The 19416-nt window shown below is 38.2% G+C and overlaps 2 protein-coding genes across 6 annotated transcripts in view; one reads left to right on the forward strand and one right to left on the reverse strand.

Moving 5' to 3' along the window:
- The window catches only part of KIAA1328 (KIAA1328 ortholog), a 338142-nt gene extending 324299 nt beyond the window's left edge, over positions 1-13843 (reverse strand). For 2 of the 5 annotated variants that reach the window (XM_046671427.1, XM_046671426.1), the window contains exons 1-4: positions 13543-13843; positions 7744-7779; positions 6908-7050; positions 3718-3812 (exon numbers count right to left, since the gene is read on the reverse strand). In XM_046671427.1, the coding sequence (XP_046527383.1) occupies positions 3718-3812; positions 6908-7050; positions 7744-7779; positions 13543-13843 (575 nt within the window). Of the gene's footprint in view, positions 1-3717; positions 3813-6907; positions 7051-7743; positions 7780-12095; positions 12140-13072; positions 13276-13437; positions 13516-13542 lie in introns of those variants that run through there. The other 3 variants (XM_046671429.1, XM_046671428.1, XM_046671430.1) reach the window with 3 other exon arrangements.
- A 14-nt stretch (positions 13844-13857) lies between these two features.
- TPGS2 (tubulin polyglutamylase complex subunit 2) overlaps positions 13858-19416 on the forward strand; it is a 52968-nt gene continuing 47409 nt past the window's right edge. Inside the window, exon 1 of the mRNA XM_046671431.1 lies at positions 13858-14087. Within this exon, the coding sequence (XP_046527387.1) occupies positions 14006-14087 (82 nt within the window). The 5' untranslated portion in view covers positions 13858-14005. The remainder of the gene's footprint in view (positions 14088-19416) is intronic.

Here is a 19416-nt window from a genome sequence, read left to right on the forward strand (position 1 = left end):
AACAGATTATAAGAGAATACTACAAAAAACTATATGCCAACAAATAGATAACCTACAGGAAATGGATAAATTCTTGGACTCCTACAATCTCCCAAAACTTAGTCAAGAAGAAGCAGACAATTTGAATAGACCAATCACAAGGAAAGAGATTGAAACAGCAATCAAAAAGCATCCCAAAGAATAAAACCCGAGGACTAGGTGGCTTTTCTGGGGAATTCTACCAAACTTTCAGAGAGGATTTATAACCTATCCTTTTCAAGCAATTCCAAAAAATTAGGGAGGATGGAACACTTCCTAACACATTCTACGAGGCCAACATCATGCTAATACCAAAGCCTGACAAGGACAGCACAAAAAAGGAGAACTACAGGCCAATATCGCTGATGAACATAGACGTAAAAATTCTCAACAAAATTTTGGCAACCCGAATTCAGCAATTCATCAAAGGATCATACATCATGATCAAGTGGGATTCATACCAGGGACACAGGAATGGTTCAACATTCACAAATCAATCAACATGATACACCACATCAACAAACTGAGGAATAAAAACCACATGATCATCTCAAAAGATGCAGAGAAAGCATCTGACAAGATCCAACAGCCATTTATGATAAAAACTCTGAACAAAATGGGGATAGAAGGGTGCTACATCAACATAATAAAGGTCATATATGACAAACCCACAGCCAACATCATACTCAATGGGCAAAAACTGAACGCCATCCCCCTGAAAACAGGAATGAGACAAGGACGCCCTCTATCACCACTCTTATTTAACATAGTACTGGAGGGTTTGGCCACAGCAATTAGGCAAGAAAAAGGAATAAAAGGAATCCAAATAGGGAGGGAAGAAGTGAAACTCTTGCTGTTTGCAGACAATATGATCTTATATAAGAAAACCCCAAAGAATCCATTGGAAAACTTCTAGAGGTAATCACCAACTACAACAAAGTTGCAGGGTATAAAAAATTTACATAAATTAGTAGCATTTCTATATTCTAATAATGAACTAAGAGAAAAAGAACTCAAGAACATAATACCATTCACAATCACAACAAAAAGAATAAAATACCTTGGGGTGAATTTAACCAAGGAACTGAAAGACCTACACGACAAAAATTACAAGGCTTTTCTGAAAGAAATGGATGACGACCTAAAGAGATGGAAAGACATTCCATGCACATGGATTGGAAGAATAAACACAGTTAAAATGTCCATTCTTCCTAAAGCAATTTACAGATTCAATGCCATCCCAATCAGAATCCCAATGACATTCTTTACAGAAGTTGAACAAAGAATCCTAAAATTCATATGGGGCAACAAAAGACCCTGAAGTGCTAAAGCAATCCTGAGAAAAAAGAACAAAGCTGGAGGAATCACAATCCCTGATTTCAAAACATACTACAAAGCTACAGTAATCAAAACAGCATGGTACTGGTACAAAAACAGGTGCACAGATCAATGGAACAGAATTGAGAGCCCAGAAATAAAACCACACAGCTATGGACAGCTAATCTTTGACAAAGGAGCTGAAGGCCTACAATGGAGAAAAGAAAGTCTCTTCAACAAATGGTGCTGGGAAAACTGGAAAGCCACATGTAAAAGAATGAAAATTGAGCATTCTTTCTCACCATTCACCAAAATAAACTCTAAATGGATCAAAGACCTAAAGGTGAGACCTGAAACCATAAGGCTTCTAGAGGAAAATATAGGCAGTACACTCTGACATCAGTATTAAAAGGATCTTTTCAGACACCATGTCTTCTCAGACAAGGGAAACAATAGAAAGAATAAACAAATGGGACTTCATCAGACTAGAGCTTCTTCAAGGCAAAGGAAAACAGGATTGAAACAAAAAAAAACCCATTAATTGGGGAAAAAAATTTGCAAGTCATACATCCGACAAAGGCTTAATATCCATAATATATAAAGAACTCACACAACTCAACAACAAAAGTCAAACAACCCGATCAAAAAATGGGCTGGAGACATGAACAGACATTTCTACAAAGAAGATATACGGATGGCCAATAGGCACATGAAAAGATGTTCATCATCGCTGGTCATCAGGGAAATGCAAATCAAAACTACACTAAGGTATCACCTTACACCCATGAGAATGACAAAAATAACTAAAACAAATATTAACAAATGTTAGAGAGGTTGTGGAGAAAAAGGAATCCTCATACACTGCTGGTGGGAATGCAAACTGGTGCAGCCACTATGGAAAACAGTATGGAGATTCCTCAAAAAATTAAAAATAGAACTACCATACAATCCAGCTATCCCACTACTGGGTATCTATCCAAAGATCTTGAAGTCAGCAATTCCAAAAGTCCCATGCACCCCAATGTTCACTGCAGCATTACTTACAATAGCCAAGACATGGAAGCAACCTAAGTGCCATCAACAGATGGAATACTACTCAACCATAAAAAATAACAAAATCGTCCCATTTGCAACAACATGGATGGACTTTGAGAGAATTACATTAAGTGAAATAAACCAGATAGAGAAGGACAATCTCGATATGACTCCACTCATATGAGGAATTTAAAAATGTAGACAACGAGAACAGATTAGTGGCTACCAGGGGAAGGGTGGGGTGGGGGATGGGCACAAAGGGTGAAGGGGTGCACGACTGACAACATGACTGACAAACAATAATGTACAGCTGAAATTTCACAAGATTGTAACCTATCATTAACTCAATAAAAAAAATTTAAAAAAAGAAATAAAGAAAGAAGAAAAAAGATCTATTTCCAAATATGCATACTATTTTATCAACTTTTAGTTATGGCTTTTCCCTAATTTTAACTTTTACAATTTACATTAATACATTTTTCTATAGACATCTTCATTTATCAAGTATTTTTTTTTTAAAGATTTTATTTTTTTCCTTTTTCTCCCCAAAGCCCCCCAGTACATAGTTGTATATTCTTCGTTGTGGGTGCTTCTAGTTGTGGCATGTGGGACGCTGCCTCAGCGTGGCCTGACGAGCAGTGCCATGTCTGCGCCCAGGACTCGAACCAACGAAACACTGGGCCGCCTGCAGCGGAGCGCGCGAACTTAACCACTCAGCCACGGGGCCAGCCCTATCAATATTTTTAAGACCGTCAAAACTGGACAAGTATATTGACAAAGAAATTACACATACAACGTAGATATGCTTCATACACATTACTAATAAACTGGAGCAGTACATTCAAAGTGCTAAGAACTATCATCACAAAAATTCATAATCCTTTATGTGAAAGCATCAGGAGTTAACAAAATGACAACAGATATTCTTGTGATACACTACAATAAAATGAATGTTCTTTTCTGTTCAGAAGCTAAAGCAAAACCAAAGGTAACTACTGATTACAGTATTATCAACCTTCATCAACAGTAGACGAAGTTTCAAAGTTTTCCCTTTTAATAGATGACAGCTGCAAATATTTGCAGCAAACAATTTATGAAATTAAATAAACAAGAAAATATAAATTGGGGAGTGGTTTGTACTAATGTTTCTTTCTTTTCTTTTTACTTTTATTTCTGCTTAAAAGTATACTTTACTTTTTTGGCACCAAAGAATATCTTTTTTCTAAAAGTCTTTGCTCCTGTAACTTCAATGACACAATGATTTCAAAATATATGTGTAATTTTCTATTTTCAAAAACAGTTGCCTGTCTTACATAATAATACATTTCATATAAGGTTTTGTCTCACCTGGCCAGTTCTTTAATTAAGTTTGCAATTCGTCTTTTGTCTTCAAGACATAAGTCCTTCAATGATGCACTCTTTATTCCTCTCTTGCAGAAATTCTACAATAAACAAACAAAAAAACCTCTTGGTTAACTTTTGCTAAAAACAATTTTTAAGACTTTTCAAGAAATCTCTTAAAATAAGCATACGAGGTGAAATTTCTTTGATATCTTTTACATTGTGGAACACTACCTGTTTCATTTAAACTTACGGTGAACTCAAAACAAGCTAAGGAACTGTCTGTCCACCAAGGGAAATCATGAAATTTACACAGAAAAACACATATAAAGAACCCAAAAGCAGAATGTCTCTACGTAAATAACAGGGAATAGTAAGTAAGGAAACAACTTTCCCTTGGTGAATGTCACAGAAACAAACACCTAATGGAAGGTACTGAGAAGCTTTCCTACACCATAGCCCCCAGGCTGCTTAAAAGTATACTATGGTTGGCAGCCGAGGGACCAGTTTCTAAACTCTCAATATACCCTAAGGTTCAACCCAAAGGGTACTAGACCAAAGAGTAATGATAATAACAGCTAACACTTACATCTGTCTAGTGCTTACTGTATGCCAGGAATATTGTAAGTACTTTACACTTAGTAATCCATTTCATTTTCCCAACAATGCTATTAGGTAGCCATGATTCCTATGTTACAGTGAGGGTACATATCTTGCCTGGGATTACAGCAGTTAAGTAGCAGAATCAAGGCTCAAGCAGAGGTTCCAGAGTCTGTACACTGTGTTATCTTATCTCTTGTGCTACAAGAAGTTCTCCCAGTACCTGAACATCATTAAGAGAAGTCTTTAAAGCCATGAAACTCAGGAAGTCACAAGGGAACCAGAAGTAACATGTAAAATAGAGGAACCATGATCCTTGGCATTTATGCAACCACAAAGTAGGTCAGTCCAATTACTTCAGGTATCTAAGAATAATCCAAGACCCCTAAAATGAATCCTGGAAATACCGAGTGCCCAAGACGGGAAAGATAGGGAAGAATAGGAAATAGGAAAGAAGAGATGGGAAGAAAATAAAATGAGTTTGGTTTTAGATATGGTCAATTTAGTATGCCAGGAGGACATTCACGTGGAAATGTTTAGGCAAAAAGTTGAAAATGTGAGTCTGGCTCTCAAGTCAGAGAAAAACATAATGATTTAAAATTTAGCCATATATTATAGATGATGTTGAGATTTTTATTTTCTTCATACTTTTCTGTTTTAAATTTTTCCTTCAAGTTAAGAAAAAACACTAGTTTTTTAAAATCATCTAGAAATTCAGGAAAATAAATTAAAATTTGTATTTGAAAGGACAAGAGGGGAATAAGAAGCCTATACTATTGTGGGAGAAAAAAAAAGTTTCAAGAAGAGTACGGCATTAAGAATGCTAATGAAGGAAAAAGCTAAACAGAATATGGAAAGAATTCAAATGTCTTTCAACTGATGAATGGATAAACAAAATGTATGCTCAGCCCGAAAAAGGAATGAAGTAATGATACATGATACAACATAGATGAAACTTGGAATCATTATGCTAAGTGAAAGAAGTCAGTCACAAAAGGCCACATATTATATGATTCCATTTATATGAAATGTCCAGAATAGACAAATCTATAGAGACTAAAAGTAGATTAGTGGTTGCTAGAGGCTGAGATGACTGGGGAATGGAGAGTGACTGCTAATGAATATGGAGTTTCTTTCTGAGGTGATGAAGATGTTCTGGAACTAGATTGTGGTGATGGAGCTATAACTCTGTGAATATACAAAAACCCAATGAATTATTATATACTTTACAAGGGTAAATTTTACAATATGTGAATTATACCTTAATTTGAAAATAAGACAGTTGACTGTTTAAAGCAAAATAACAATATATTTGGGGGTTTATGTATAGAAGTAAAATGTATGACAATATCACAAAAGTTAGAAGTTTTACTGTTGAAAGGTGAAGTGGGAAAATGTCACTTGAAAATAGCCTGTGATAAAGTAAAGATGTACACTATAATCCCTAAAGCCACTGCAAAGCCCAACAAAGAACTACAGCTAATAAACCAATACAATCACAAGAAAAATGGATTTAATCCAAAAGAAGGCTATTGTTGAATATAAAACAAACCAACCCTTATATTTAAAAAGTTCCGCTTTTGATAAGAACTTGCAAACTCAACTATTCACATCCCAGTGCGAAGGGAATACAGTGGGAATACAAGTAACACCACTAGGCCTTTTGAGCTTATCACAGTTAATTCCTGAGGACTACTAAACACAATCACCAGTAACAAACTAGATACTGGAAACGTCCTCAAGAACATAAACCAGGAATTGAAAAACTTTTTCCATAAAGGGTTCAATATTAAACGTTTTTGGCTTTTTGGGCATACAGTCCCTGTAGAAACTCTGCCATCAAACACAAAAGCAGCCATAGATATTAGAAGAATGAGCAGGGCTGTTCCAATAAAACTTTATTTACAAAACAGGCAGCAGACAGATTTGCCTTACAGGCCATAGACTGCCAAACCATGATTTAAATTCTGGTTGGGGAGACAAACTATAACAAAAAGTAAAATAAACTAGTCAAATAGGACACGCATCAAAGGAATGTATAGATACTACTACAGAGGCAAAGATGAGGGAGAAATCAATGACTAGGCTATAAAAAGAAAGAGTTTTTATGATATTATTTTCCAAGTGATGGAAATAATAATAACAATGCAGGCTAATTTTCTTTTAATAAAACATCTTTCTTAGATACAAGGGTTTATTCATCATCAACTAACAAATTCACATGAACAAAAATCATAAAGGAAGTCTAACAAAAGAAAAAGTTGTTAATTTGATTTACTACCTCCACATAGATCAGGATGTAGGTCTTTTGAGACATCCCAAGGTAATAAATTTTTCTTAACTAAGGCTTAAAGCAAGCCCAGATATTCTGAAGCAAAACTCTTGAGTAATCGAGATACCTTATATTCATACCAAGCATCATCAAAGCATCCTAGAATCCTCTGTATCCTTTAAGAATGCTTATAGATCACCTAATGTTCTTTCAAGGGCTCTTCTATGCCTATATATCAGTTATTGGCCAGCACAGGAAAACCAGTTACTGGTTAGTATTTATAAAGATTGGAAAATAAGAAAAAATAAATAAGAAATTACTGACCTGTTCATCTACTGAATCTCCTGCACCTTTTAAAGACTCCATGGAGACTGAAGCAGCAGCCACCCTGGAAGTCTTAAGTTTGACATCAGCTTTTGGACTTGTCGACTTGTGTCTTGATCTGATATTTCCTTCTGTTGAAATTCCTAAGATTTCCAACAAATAAGATTTCAAAATTATATCTTATACTCATGCCTTCCTCTCATCCACCTCTTTCTTGATATCCTCTACTTTATGGGACCTGATGAGGAAAACTCTTATTTTATAAATTTCAATTTAAAGCTCTCTTAATAAATAACAAATCATGAAAAGACTATGTTTTGAAGACATTAAAGATTTAATTGAAATATTTTAAAAGGTGCTGGAACATTCATAAGTCACATTAAAACCAATAGTATAACATGCCATATATACCTTAACTTACGGGAAATTAAAGATCTGATTTTTCACATAATTAGGGTACCTGCAATGGTTCAGTTTTACTACTCATCTGTAGTAACCAGTAAACTTTAAAGAGTCTACTCCATAAACCCTATATCAAGAAGTTTTCCAATTATCTTTGAAATATCAAATTTAGGCTATTATTTGTAATATAAAAAATGAGAAAAGAATCTCTTGCTCCTTAATACATGAACAAAGTATTCTACAAGTACATCAAAAGCTGACTTACCCAGTCAGCCCCTATAACGTCATGCCAAACATATACATATTCTTTAATTTCAGGTTCTAATGAACTGTTCTGCATTCAGGTATACCTGCAAAGTTGCCCTTATATTTTGTCTTTCTCCTAACACTTAAGAAGCCAAGGAAGCTTACCAAATTAACATAGAAAATCATACCTGGAACATACACTACTGATTGTTCTTCATCAGAAACTATGTAGTAGGACATGAAGGAAAAATACTAGAAAAGATTATCCAATATCGAAACACTGCTTCTGTTCTGTACTTCTGTCATAATTTGTCATTTCTTTTGATCTGGGAATTTATAACTAGCTTTTAAAAACAAAATTACAAAGCAAAGTAACTAAATTAAATGTAACAAAATTAATATTCTTTTAAAGTTAATTTTTACATATTTACAACTATATGTTTTGTAAAACTTTTGGAAGGCCTTTTCCCAAAAAAATTTATCCACACTTACTCCCAAGTGACATAGCCTACACTATAAACTCTGCTGTTAGGTTCCTTTCATTTTCCTTTCCTTTTGTAAACAAGGAGTTAAAGTGCTCCAGTTTGCTCACTATTGGAGAACTGACAAGTTATTTTAGGCATGAATAAATAATTCCAAAATGAGCTTGAGCTCTGAAGAACAAACACTATTTGAGGGTAAGTCAATCATACAAACACAAAGACAATTTTTATTCTTCTGTAGTGCATTCATGAAATGTCTCAAGTAGCCTACTATTCAACAAGTAGAAGAAATTTAAGAACAAAAGAACTATTTTAAATTTCAAAAGGAGAAATTTAGATAGGCTAAGATCATAACACTGCTATAGAAAGAGAACCAATACACTAAGAAAGCTTTCTTTCCAGAAACAAAATTTTATTCAGAACTATATCTAAATCCAGGTATGTCCACAATTTAACAACCTTCTATTACACTTGCAGGAAGTATCTAAACAATTTTATTCCAAATGATCTAGAGAATTCCAAAGTTTTCTATTCTTTTATAAAACATTTTCTTTTCCAAGACTTCTAGACAAAGCAATTATTAACTATTTCCTCCAGGAAAAGGCTGGATTAATCCAGTGGATTTAATAACGTGCATAAAAAGTCAACATATTTCAGCTGAGGATCAAAGCTAAAAATGGAGTCTTTTTAGAGAATGCTGGTTGGAAATGCTTAGAATCCCTACAGGAACTGAGGAGTACAAAGAGGGTGCTTACTGGCTGAGCTGCCAGGTGGTTTCTCACTATCACAGCTTCAAGATTTTGGCTGAAAACTAGTGCTCTTAAACTTTAAATTACCTCAAACATCACGGATGGAGCTTAGAAAATTTTAAGAGGCACATAAGACAAGCAAACAAACAAAAAAAATTAGACCCCACTACTCCAAACAAACTGATAGCAACTCACATTGGAGCAGAGAGAGAATTTCTAAATTCATCGACACCCAATCTACAGAACGCTTTACAAAATGAAATTGTGCAGGCTATCTAACAGCAAAAACTGTTTCATTTTTCATATCCCTTGGGACTAGCACACATAATAGGTGCTCAGTCAAAGTTTCATTGTTTGCTGTTGCAAATATACACATGGAAAAAAGTAACAGGGGAAAAAAACCCAAGGTGATTCAGGATATGCTCCATATGGCACTGTCTTCAATTAGAAGACAATACTGATGAATTTGCAGAATAGACTTCAAGCTTGACCTATGGAAAGACTAATATAACTGAATCCTGACAAACATTTCCCTAGACCACTCACAAAGGATCCTGCTCACAGCTGGAAGAGACCAGTCACTGGGGACCTCACTTAGCTACACCTTAATTTGGAAGCTCATGAGGTATTTTATACTTTCCCCTCTCTTCACAAACCTGATACCATTTCCCCTACCCTTGTTCTCAGCTAATCACTGTTTCCTATTTCTTTAAGAAAAATAAACTGTAGAGACCTTCCACATAGGAAAAGCTCCTATTTGCAGATGACATGATATTACATATAGAAAACCCTAAAGACTCCACCCCAAAAACTGTTAAAACTAATAAACAAATTCAGTAAAGTTGCAGGATACAAAATCAATACACAAAAATCTGTTGTGTTTCTACACACTATTAACTATCAGAGAAATTAAGAAAACCATCCTATTTGCAATTGCATCAAAAAGAATAAAATACCTAGGAATAAATTTAACCAAGGAGGTAAAAGACCTGTACACTGAAAATTATAAGACATTGCTGGAAGAAAGTGAAGACACAAATAAATGGAAAGTATTCTGTGCTCACAGTTTGGAAGAATTAATATTGCTAAAATGTCCATACTACTTAAAGCCATCCACAGATTCAATGCAATATCTATCAAAATTCCAATGGTATTTTTCACAAAATAGAACAAACAATACTAAAATATTTATGGAACCACAAAAGACCCCAAATAGCCAAAGCAATCTTGAGAAATAACAAAGCTAGAAGCCTATCACACTTCCTAATTTCAAACTATATTACAAAGCTATAGTAATCAAAACAGCATGGTGTTGGCATAAAAAGGGAAGACCCCCATGATAGCTATTCTTTTCCTGCTTTTTCTCCATTGCACCTATAATCATAGGTCCACAGAATATACTGTTACTTATTCATGGCCTCATTGCATCTTACTAAAATGTAAGCACCAAGAGGGTGAGGATTTTCATCTTGTTTTGTTCAACTTTGCATCTCCAAACATCAAAGAATGCCTGGCTCACAGTAAACCATCTATGGAAGAACAAAATTGATATTTAATTTTATGAACCACTGTGCAACAAGAGTTAGTGTTATCTTTCTTCATCCCATTCAAAATATGCAGGCAAAACCCACTAGCTACGTCCATGCTAAATTTCTTTTCAAATATAAAAATTGCTAAATAAACTGATCTTAACAAAAATTTTTAAAAATAAGACTAAAAATATTTGAAACTGCCTCCATCCAACTTACCTTTGCTAATCATTTATAATCTGTCTTCATCTCTTTATCTTAAGAAACCAAATATTCACCATCCTCAAATACAGCGATTTCCAAAAAACGTATATTTTACGGGAAAGTCAGAGACACAATATACGCCAAATGTATACTGGGCCTCTTATTGGGTTCTAGGTGCCACTTTAGTTCTTCTTTGATTTCTTTGGAAGCACTTCAATAAGCAAGTACAAGTTTTAAAGCATCCTTAATACTGATAGCAATCTATCGAAATCCCCAGAATTAAAGTAGAAATTAGAAACTCAAGGCAGAAGCAGTAGAGAAGAAGAAGCATGTCTATCCCAGATGCCTGGGATCTGAACGAAATAAACTTAGTACTGCCCACTCTACTCTATCTTGAGTTTGAAGCACCACCAGCAACACATGTGTAGGTAATTATTATTGACCATAGTAACTCTCCCAGCTAGTAAATTATTTTAACATCAACATAAAGTCTTTGCCTATTTTTAATTGAAAACTCAATGTCAGAAATTATAGCTACTGCAATGTTTTGACCACGTTCCTTATAATTCATATTTGTTAATATCAAGGTAGTAATATTGTTAATGATAATACATTTGAGTGCTTATAAGCAATCAAATTTACATACTGAAGAAACACTTCTGATATTACCAGGAACTATAACGAATGAGGAAAGCAATTTATGGCTGAATGGGCATATTTTACTTGCAAATTTAACCCATAAAATGACAACATGGCATACTTATTGTTTACACATTAGGTATTAAGACATACCTTGTGCAAAACAGCACTGCTGAATCATACTGTGCAGCAGATGCATAACTCATCAGAACAACAGCGAAAAAGGTGACATTCAGTCACAGATGATCTGTCCTCACATGATGGAAACATTTAGGACTGGGAAATCTCTCAATCACATTTCTCTAATTGTTTAGGCGAAGCACTGAATATATTTTTTTCAATAATGTGAAAAGAATACCACATTATAGGTACATATTTTTGGTCTTTTCCTATTGAAAGTTCTACTACAAATGCTTTGGGATGGCCTGGAAAGTCATCAATGTGACAAGAAGAGAGATCAAGATCTAAAGACATGTGACTAAACCAAATGGTTTGTAACTATTGTTACGAATCAGCAGAATTGCGTAAAAATTTGTTTCAGCAAAAAAAACTATCATTATGCTTTTTCAGTAACAAATTTACACTTGACATTGCTTTTGCGTCCTATGGAGATTTAAAATGAAAATATCCGAGGCTGGATGTTAACTGGTCATTATGTGGAATAGGCACCGGAAACAGGTGATACTGATAACCTTACAATTCCTTTCAAACATCTGAACTTCTATAGAAAGCAATCCCCACCATTTTCCCCAAACAATTTCAACTTCTCACTTTCAGTGGGAAGATGAGTATTTGACATTAATTTTTAGAGTAAGGGAGAACGTAAGAGAAAAGGAAGGACATATAACTTCTATATGAAATCGGGAGTGGCATGACTACAGGAATAAGTGAGAGTACATGGCCGCTAAGAACAAGAGCACAGGCTCAGTTTATATACCTGTTAACTTAGTCCGCTGCAATAGACTGTCTCCCTCCCCGCCCACACACACCATTTATTCTATACCAGGACAATATCATTGGTCATAGAGAAAGTTAAGGAATAATAACCAAAACTACAAAGGTGGTTATGAAAATGATTATACTAAAGAAGCGCATTACAAGCTAATTACCTTCAAATATCTCCTCTATCACAAAATCCTATCATTGCAGAGGCAGTGTTTCATGAGAAAAGACTCATCCCAATTTCCTGACTTCCTAATTCAGCCCAGTTGTTCCCAATGCTCATACTCTTTGCGTCCCTACTGATAGGTAAAGGAAAAAATATTTCAGTTACACAGTGCACTAGTAAGTTTTCATCCACAGTATGTGTACATGATTTCACTTGATTCTCACCACCTATCAGAGATAAGTGGTAATTATGTTTAGGAAGCGCACGACACTAAACATTCAGTGAGCAGAAGGGAATGCAAAAATAACCCTCTCTCCACCGCATGACACTTGATCCCTGTAACTCAGCAGGGGAACTGATAATATAATTGTGTAAGTTTCACTGCGCGCTAAATAGAATGTGCAACGAATGATTCTGCCAAAGTTAACAGCAATGCCCCCAATGCTATCGCCAATCCTAGGAAACAGAAAGACTCGCATCTGCAGGCACCCAATACACTAACAGCCCTCCTTTTATGTAACAAACACGAAGTAAATTGTCAGGACCAAAGCTCAGGCTGGAACAGTCTACCTAACCCAAGGAAAGAACCACTTATGCCACACATCACAGATATTGAACTGGGAATACTACCACAAGGGTAAAGCTCCATACCTTTTCTACCCCAAAACAATCCAAGAACTTCAATCCTGCCAGTAGTAACCCGCAATCAACATGTAAATCAACATTACTCCCAGGCCCGATGATTTGCATCTTATTCTGTTAGCCAGCACAAACCGATCATATCCCAGTGAAACCAAGCCCCATACCTCTCCGAAAAATCCCAGTATGAAAATAAATCATCACTGGCAGGCCTTCGAAGTCTCACAAGGTCCTGACTTGCCCCTAACAACGCAAACCAAGGGCACACCTAAACCCAAGACAAAACGGCTCCCTCTCCAGCCAAAACCCTTCCCTCCTCCATAAGCTCACTCCGCACAGACTGAGTCGGCCTGAGGTCACCATGGGCAGAGGGACCCTCCCAGCCCCAGGCTGGGCCAAGATTCTAGGCCATCCTTCCAGAGCTCCGAGGGCTGGGAAACATCTGTGCTGAATCCCCACACCTGGAGGGCCAACCTGGGGACGGACCAGGCGCTTTGCCGCCTAATGCCCACGCCAGAGGAAAGCCCAGCACCTGGACGGTGGCCGAACAGGACGACCCCGCCCCAGGATGCGCAGCGAGCGACTCCCCTCCACTCAGGGTCCCACGCGACCGCCCTGCCAGGCGGGCAAAGGATACAGTCCCGGCTCCAGAACGCCGCCGCGCCGGGGCGGGAGGGGCCAGCCACGTCCGCCATCTTGAAACAACCGCCACTCGGGGCGTAGCGCTGGGGCCGCTCCGCCCCGGCCTCCAGGCCCAGTCCCCATTGGCTGCACGGCGCAGAGGCCCGCCCCCGCTTGCGCGGCCGGCCCCGGCGGGGCTGGAAGCACCGGGTTGAGGAGTCGCTGTGTCCCGGCGGCTTGGTGTGGAGCACCCGCCGGGCCCGCGGAAAGGAGCGCCCCACGGAACTACTACTCCCAGAGCAGCCCGGGCCCCCCATCTCCGCCCCGCCGCGCTCTCAGGCGCTGAGCACTACAACTCCCGGCATGCCGTGAACGTGACGGCCGAGGCTCCGAGGCGGCGTCCAGCCCTCCGACCCGCCCGGCTCTCCCGCCGGGTCCCCTCCGCTGCCCTGGCCGCGCGCGGAGCGGGGACGCGAGCCATGGAGGAGCCGCCGTCCCCGCTGCTGGGCTGCAGCAAGCCGCACCTGGAGAAGCTGACGCTGGGGATCACTCGCATCCTGGGTGAGTGGGGCGGGGAACCGTGGGGGCGACCGCGGGACGAGGCGGGGAGCGCTAGAAACGAGGAGGGGCGCTGGACCCTGAATGTCAGTAGGCATCGCTGCGGTGACTTCCGTTGTTAAGGAGGAATGGGGGAGCCGGGTGCGTGACTAGGCCAGGGAAGCGTTTGCGGGGAGTGTTCGGGCGCGGAGCTGGGAAGCCCGAAGGTTCTCCCCACCCCAGGTTCCACCACGGGGCCCGGGAAGGACGGCAAAGACGGGCGAAGGGGAGACAGTAGGCACCTGACATTTGGAGGTTGGGTCTCCTGAGACGCATTCTTGGCCGAGGGAGTATCCTTGAAACCCAAGCCCTTCGTCTGGTTGCAGAGAGAGCTGGGGGAATGCTGCACCCAGCCTCCCAGGGCAACAACCCCCACGCGCTCGGTGTACCGCACCTGAAGTGCTGGGAGGGAATCAAGGCGTGCGCCGCTGAATGGGTGTTTCTCCTTTATCAAACCTTTACCTAGCACCCGCTGCTATGTTAGACCCTGGGGCTACAAAGATGGGGGGAAAACACAGTTCTGTGAAAAGGTAAACAGACGAGGTCCCTAGAAGTGTGAGAGATCGGTAATCTATTATTGTTGCTCGGAAGTAGCACGCAGGAGGAGGTGATTGACCCTATCAGGGGAGGTAAGGAACGTGTCCCACAGGAGATGATGCTAGATTTTGAAAGACAAATGGAGTCAGCCAGATAACCAAGGAAGAGAAAGGCAGTCTAAGCCGGCTGAATAGGATGCTTCTGTGCCTTCCCATCGCATTTATAATAAAATCGAAATTCTGTGCCATGACCCACAAGTCCCTTGTAATCTGCCCTCATCTATCTTTCTGACCTTATTTTCACTCTGCTTTGGCCCCAGTGGCCTCCTTGTTGTACCATAAACACACAAAGCTTGTTCCCACGTAAAGGCCTCTGCAATTTGCTAGACCCTCCACCTGGAATTATCTTCCTCTGAATGTCTCTGCCCCTCACTCCATCTCTGATTAATTATCACGACCTCAGAGAAGCCTTCCCTGGATATAGTTCTGATAACACCCTTCCCATCACTCTTTCTTCCCTTATCCTACATTTGTTTTTATCCTTATGGCTTTATCACTGCTTGAAATTATGTATGTATTTTTTTTTTTATTTGTCTGTCTCTTTTCTGTAATAGAAGTCCATGAGGATAGGAACTTTTTCTTTTTCTCCGTTGAATTCCCCAGGGCCTAAAACAGTAAATGAGACATGAATTGCTATGATGTGTTAAGGAGAAGTGATAAGTTTTAGAAATGAAGTATTAGAGTTGGGCAAGGAGAGATCTAATCAAGACCAACCATATCCTATCTCCTTGTTCTTATCCAAACTACTGCCCTGTTACTTCTTAAACTCATAGATTTAGTGAGGCAAGTTTTGCTATTCCAAAGGTGTGTTTCATTACTCTTTTTATAAATCTAGGAAGTTTGCTATAAATAAGTTATTTTCTTTTGATTAATGTTTAGTCTACTCAAGTCAAGCCAGCTAAATTTCCCTAAAGCTGTCAGTTCGATTTAAAGACCTGAATAATTAAATAACTGTGAACATTTTAAATTTCATTTATACATTGCATATATTATATCTACTATTAATCATTTCAGATGTCTGGCAACCTGGTAACACAAGGCAAAACCTACCTAAGGAATTAAACAACTCTGGTAATTAAATTTATAGTGAAGCTAGCCTCCCATAAACACTCTAATACTGTTGATAAATTTAATCAAAACCTCATAATTTCAAGTTAATCATAAGTCGAAAATCAATTATGTATTTTTTTCACATCTGGTTTTTGTTTTGAAAAGATAATATACTAAGAGGATTTTTGAAAACAAGGTAGCTGAAATTAGTGGTGGGTGTGTGGTAAGCACACTCCCAAACTCTCCTCCCTAAATGATTTGTGAAATGCCTCCACAATCTAAAACCAAACACTCAAAGTTACTTAAAGACAGAGAATGCCCAATGTGCAAAATGACTATGAGTAAAAAGAGAAAAAAGCAACAAATCCCAGCTCCATGTCCCACCTGTTCCTGCCCCACTCCCTCTCTGCTAGAATGCTCTGCGGTAAGCAAAGGCAAACCTACAAATGATAATAGCAAAGAGGCTAGTGGGAGCAGCCAACAGAAAGATGAAAACCACCGCGAATCCAAAAGTATAACAACAACAACTGGGTAGATCAGAGCAGGACTGCAGGAAAGTAATTTCAAAGTAGGTGTTATTTAAGGGATCAGCCATGCAGTTTAAAGGAGCAAGCATGGGGCCAGCCTGGTGGTATAGCAGTTAAGTTGGCGTAATCTGCTTCAGCGGCCTGGGGTTCACTGGATTGGATCCCAAGCACGGACTGACACACCACTTAGCAAGCCATGCTGTGGCCAGTGTCCCACATAGAAAGTAGAGGTGGATGGGCATGGATGTTAGCTCAGGGCTAATATTCCTCAAAAATAAATAAATAAATAAAAAATAAAGGAGCAAGCATTATTTAAAGGGACAGTATTCCAAATGCGTATATTCTAGGGGAGAAAATGTACAAAAAAGGAGAAAGAAGAGTCCTTTGGCAATTGAAGGTAGAAGGAAAAAGAAGAAAAAGGAAGATTTAATTTCTCCCCCACCCCTGACCTCCCCCAAAAAACCTGCTAATATATCTGGACTTTGCTTCAACAGACTGGAAAAGGTACCATTAAAGTAGAAATCTTGTTAAACACCACAATACCACAAAATGAACAAGAGAAAAGTAAAATCCATAGAGAACTAATGCTGAAATCAGGAAATGAAATGCCAAACAAACAGCTGAGGAAAACTCTTGAAAAACAACTATGAAGTAGAAGAAAACCGTAAGTCTAAACTCCAAACAGAATTAAAATATGTAAACAAGCATTTGAGGATATGAAAAACCACCTAGAATCAGACACTCAAAAACTAGGAACAGAAATAGATGAAAAAAGATTTGATTGAACTCAGAAAAGAAGTGGAAGGAAACAAAATTCTAAATGAAGGGTAAATTACAAGGTAACATGGGGGAAAAGATTGAAATGAAATTTTAATCTGGAGCACTGAAGAAAGGTAGGAAAAAATTAAGAAAGTGACATAAAGAACTAAAAGGGTCAGGAAGAAAGTAGTGGAAATGGAAGATAAGCAAATAAGGAGTGCTATTGTCAGAGTCTTTGAAAAGCAAAAATAAAATAGAGGAACACAGCTAATATTTAAAACTATAAAAAAACTTTCTGGAAATGAAAAAAGATCTGACTCTATACATTGAAAGAGCTCGCTGACTACCTGAAAAAATTAACCAAGAGCTATCAACTTCAAAACATATCCTAGTAAAATTAGGAACAAAGATAGAGATATAATCCTCAAGGCCTCGAAGCATTAAAAAACAAATAACTTACAAATTCAAAACAATTAGATTAGCATCAGACTTTTAAAACTGACATACAAAGCAAGGCAACAATAGAACAGCATTTTTAGAAAACTCAGTGAAAGAAAGTGTGAACCAAGGATTTTATATCCAGCCAAACTCTCTTTCAAATAAAAGAACTTAGGGAATTCTGCACCCATGAGCCCTTCGTGAGGAATCTACTAGAGGATTAGTTTCACCAGATTAAAGGTAGATTGGGAAAACTTCAGCAAAAAACTAATGGTGAGCGTCATTTTCATAAACACATACATGCAAGAATATATACATAAAGACATATAAGGCTAAAGCAAAGGTGGGATGAGAGTGAAAGATTAAAATACAACTGGTATCTATTATGACAAGCTAAAGGGCATTTAAAACGGTATAAGTACAAAGATAACTGTGGTAGGCAGAATTCTAAGATGACCCTCAATGCCCCATGCCCCTGTGTAATCCTTTACTCTTGAAAATGGGCAGAACCTGTGAAGATGACAGATATCATGCCATTGCTTAGGTTATATTATATGGCAAAGGCAAAGATTTTTTTGCATCTGTAATTAAGGTACCTAAACAGTTGACTTTAACTTAACCAAAAGGTAGATTACCCTATGTAGGCCTGACCTAATCAGGTGAGCTTTTTAAAAGAGGGTCTAGAAGTCGGGCAGATTTCCCTCCTGGCTTAGAAAAAGTAAGTTGCCATGTTGTGAGAGATCCTATGAGAGGACCACATGGCTCCTAGAGGTAATTATGTTTAGATAGTGTATAACACTAAACACTGAGTAGCACAGAATGCAAAGATATCCTTCTCTCCGTGGTATGACATTTTAATCCAGCTGGATAGCTTCATGCAAAAGATTGAAGCTGGACCACTACCTCAATTCATATACAAAAATTAACACAAACTGGATCTTAGACCTAAATGTAGGAGCTAAAGCTATAATATTCATAGAAGAAAACATAGACCTTGGCTTCGTTTTTTAGTAACCTTAGATTAGGCAATAGATTCTTAGATGTGACACCAAAAGTGCAGGAAACAAAAGAAAAAAACAGATAAATTAGACTTCATAAAAATTAAAAATGGTTGTGCTTTTAGGGATATCTCAAGACAACCCATGGAATAGGAGAAACTATTTGCAAAAATCATATCTATGATAAGGTATTTATAGCTGGAATCCATAAAGAACTTTTACAACCCAACATAAAATTCAAGTAATCCAATTTAAAAGGATCTGAATACACATTTCCCCAAAGAAGATATAAAAATGGCCAATAAGCACCTGTAAAGATCATCATCATCATTAGTCATTAGGGGAATTCAAATCAAAACTACAATGACATACCACTTCATACCGATTAGGGTGGCCATAGTCAAAGACGGGCATAAGTGTTGGCAAGGATGTGGAGGAATTGGAACCCTCATCCACTGCTGGTGGGAATGTAAAATAGCACTGTTGCTTTTGAAAATAGTTTGGCAGTTGCTCAAAAAGTTAAACATAGAGTTATCATATGGCCCAGCAATTCCACTTCTAGATATATACTGAAGAGAAATGAAAACGTTTTTACACACAAAAGTGCGTACACAAATGTTCTTAGCATTATTCATGGTAGTCAAAAGTGGGAACAATCCAAATGCCCCCATCAACTGACGAGTGGATATACGAGATGTGGTATGTCCATATTATAATTATTCAGCCATAAAAAGCAGTAAAGTATGGATACATGCCACAGTATGGATGAACCTTGAAAACTAAATGAAAGAAGCCAGTTACAAAGGCCACATGTATGATTCCATTTATATGAAATGTCTAGAATAGGCAAATCTTTAGAGACTGAAAGTAGGTTAGTGGTTGCCAGAGGATGGTGGGAGTAGGGAATGAGGAGTGGCTGCCAAAG

This window comes from Equus quagga, chromosome 9, assembly GCF_021613505.1.
Source record: "Equus quagga isolate Etosha38 chromosome 9, UCLA_HA_Equagga_1.0, whole genome shotgun sequence".
In the NCBI taxonomy this organism is placed as follows: Eukaryota; Metazoa; Chordata; class Mammalia; order Perissodactyla; family Equidae; genus Equus; species Equus quagga.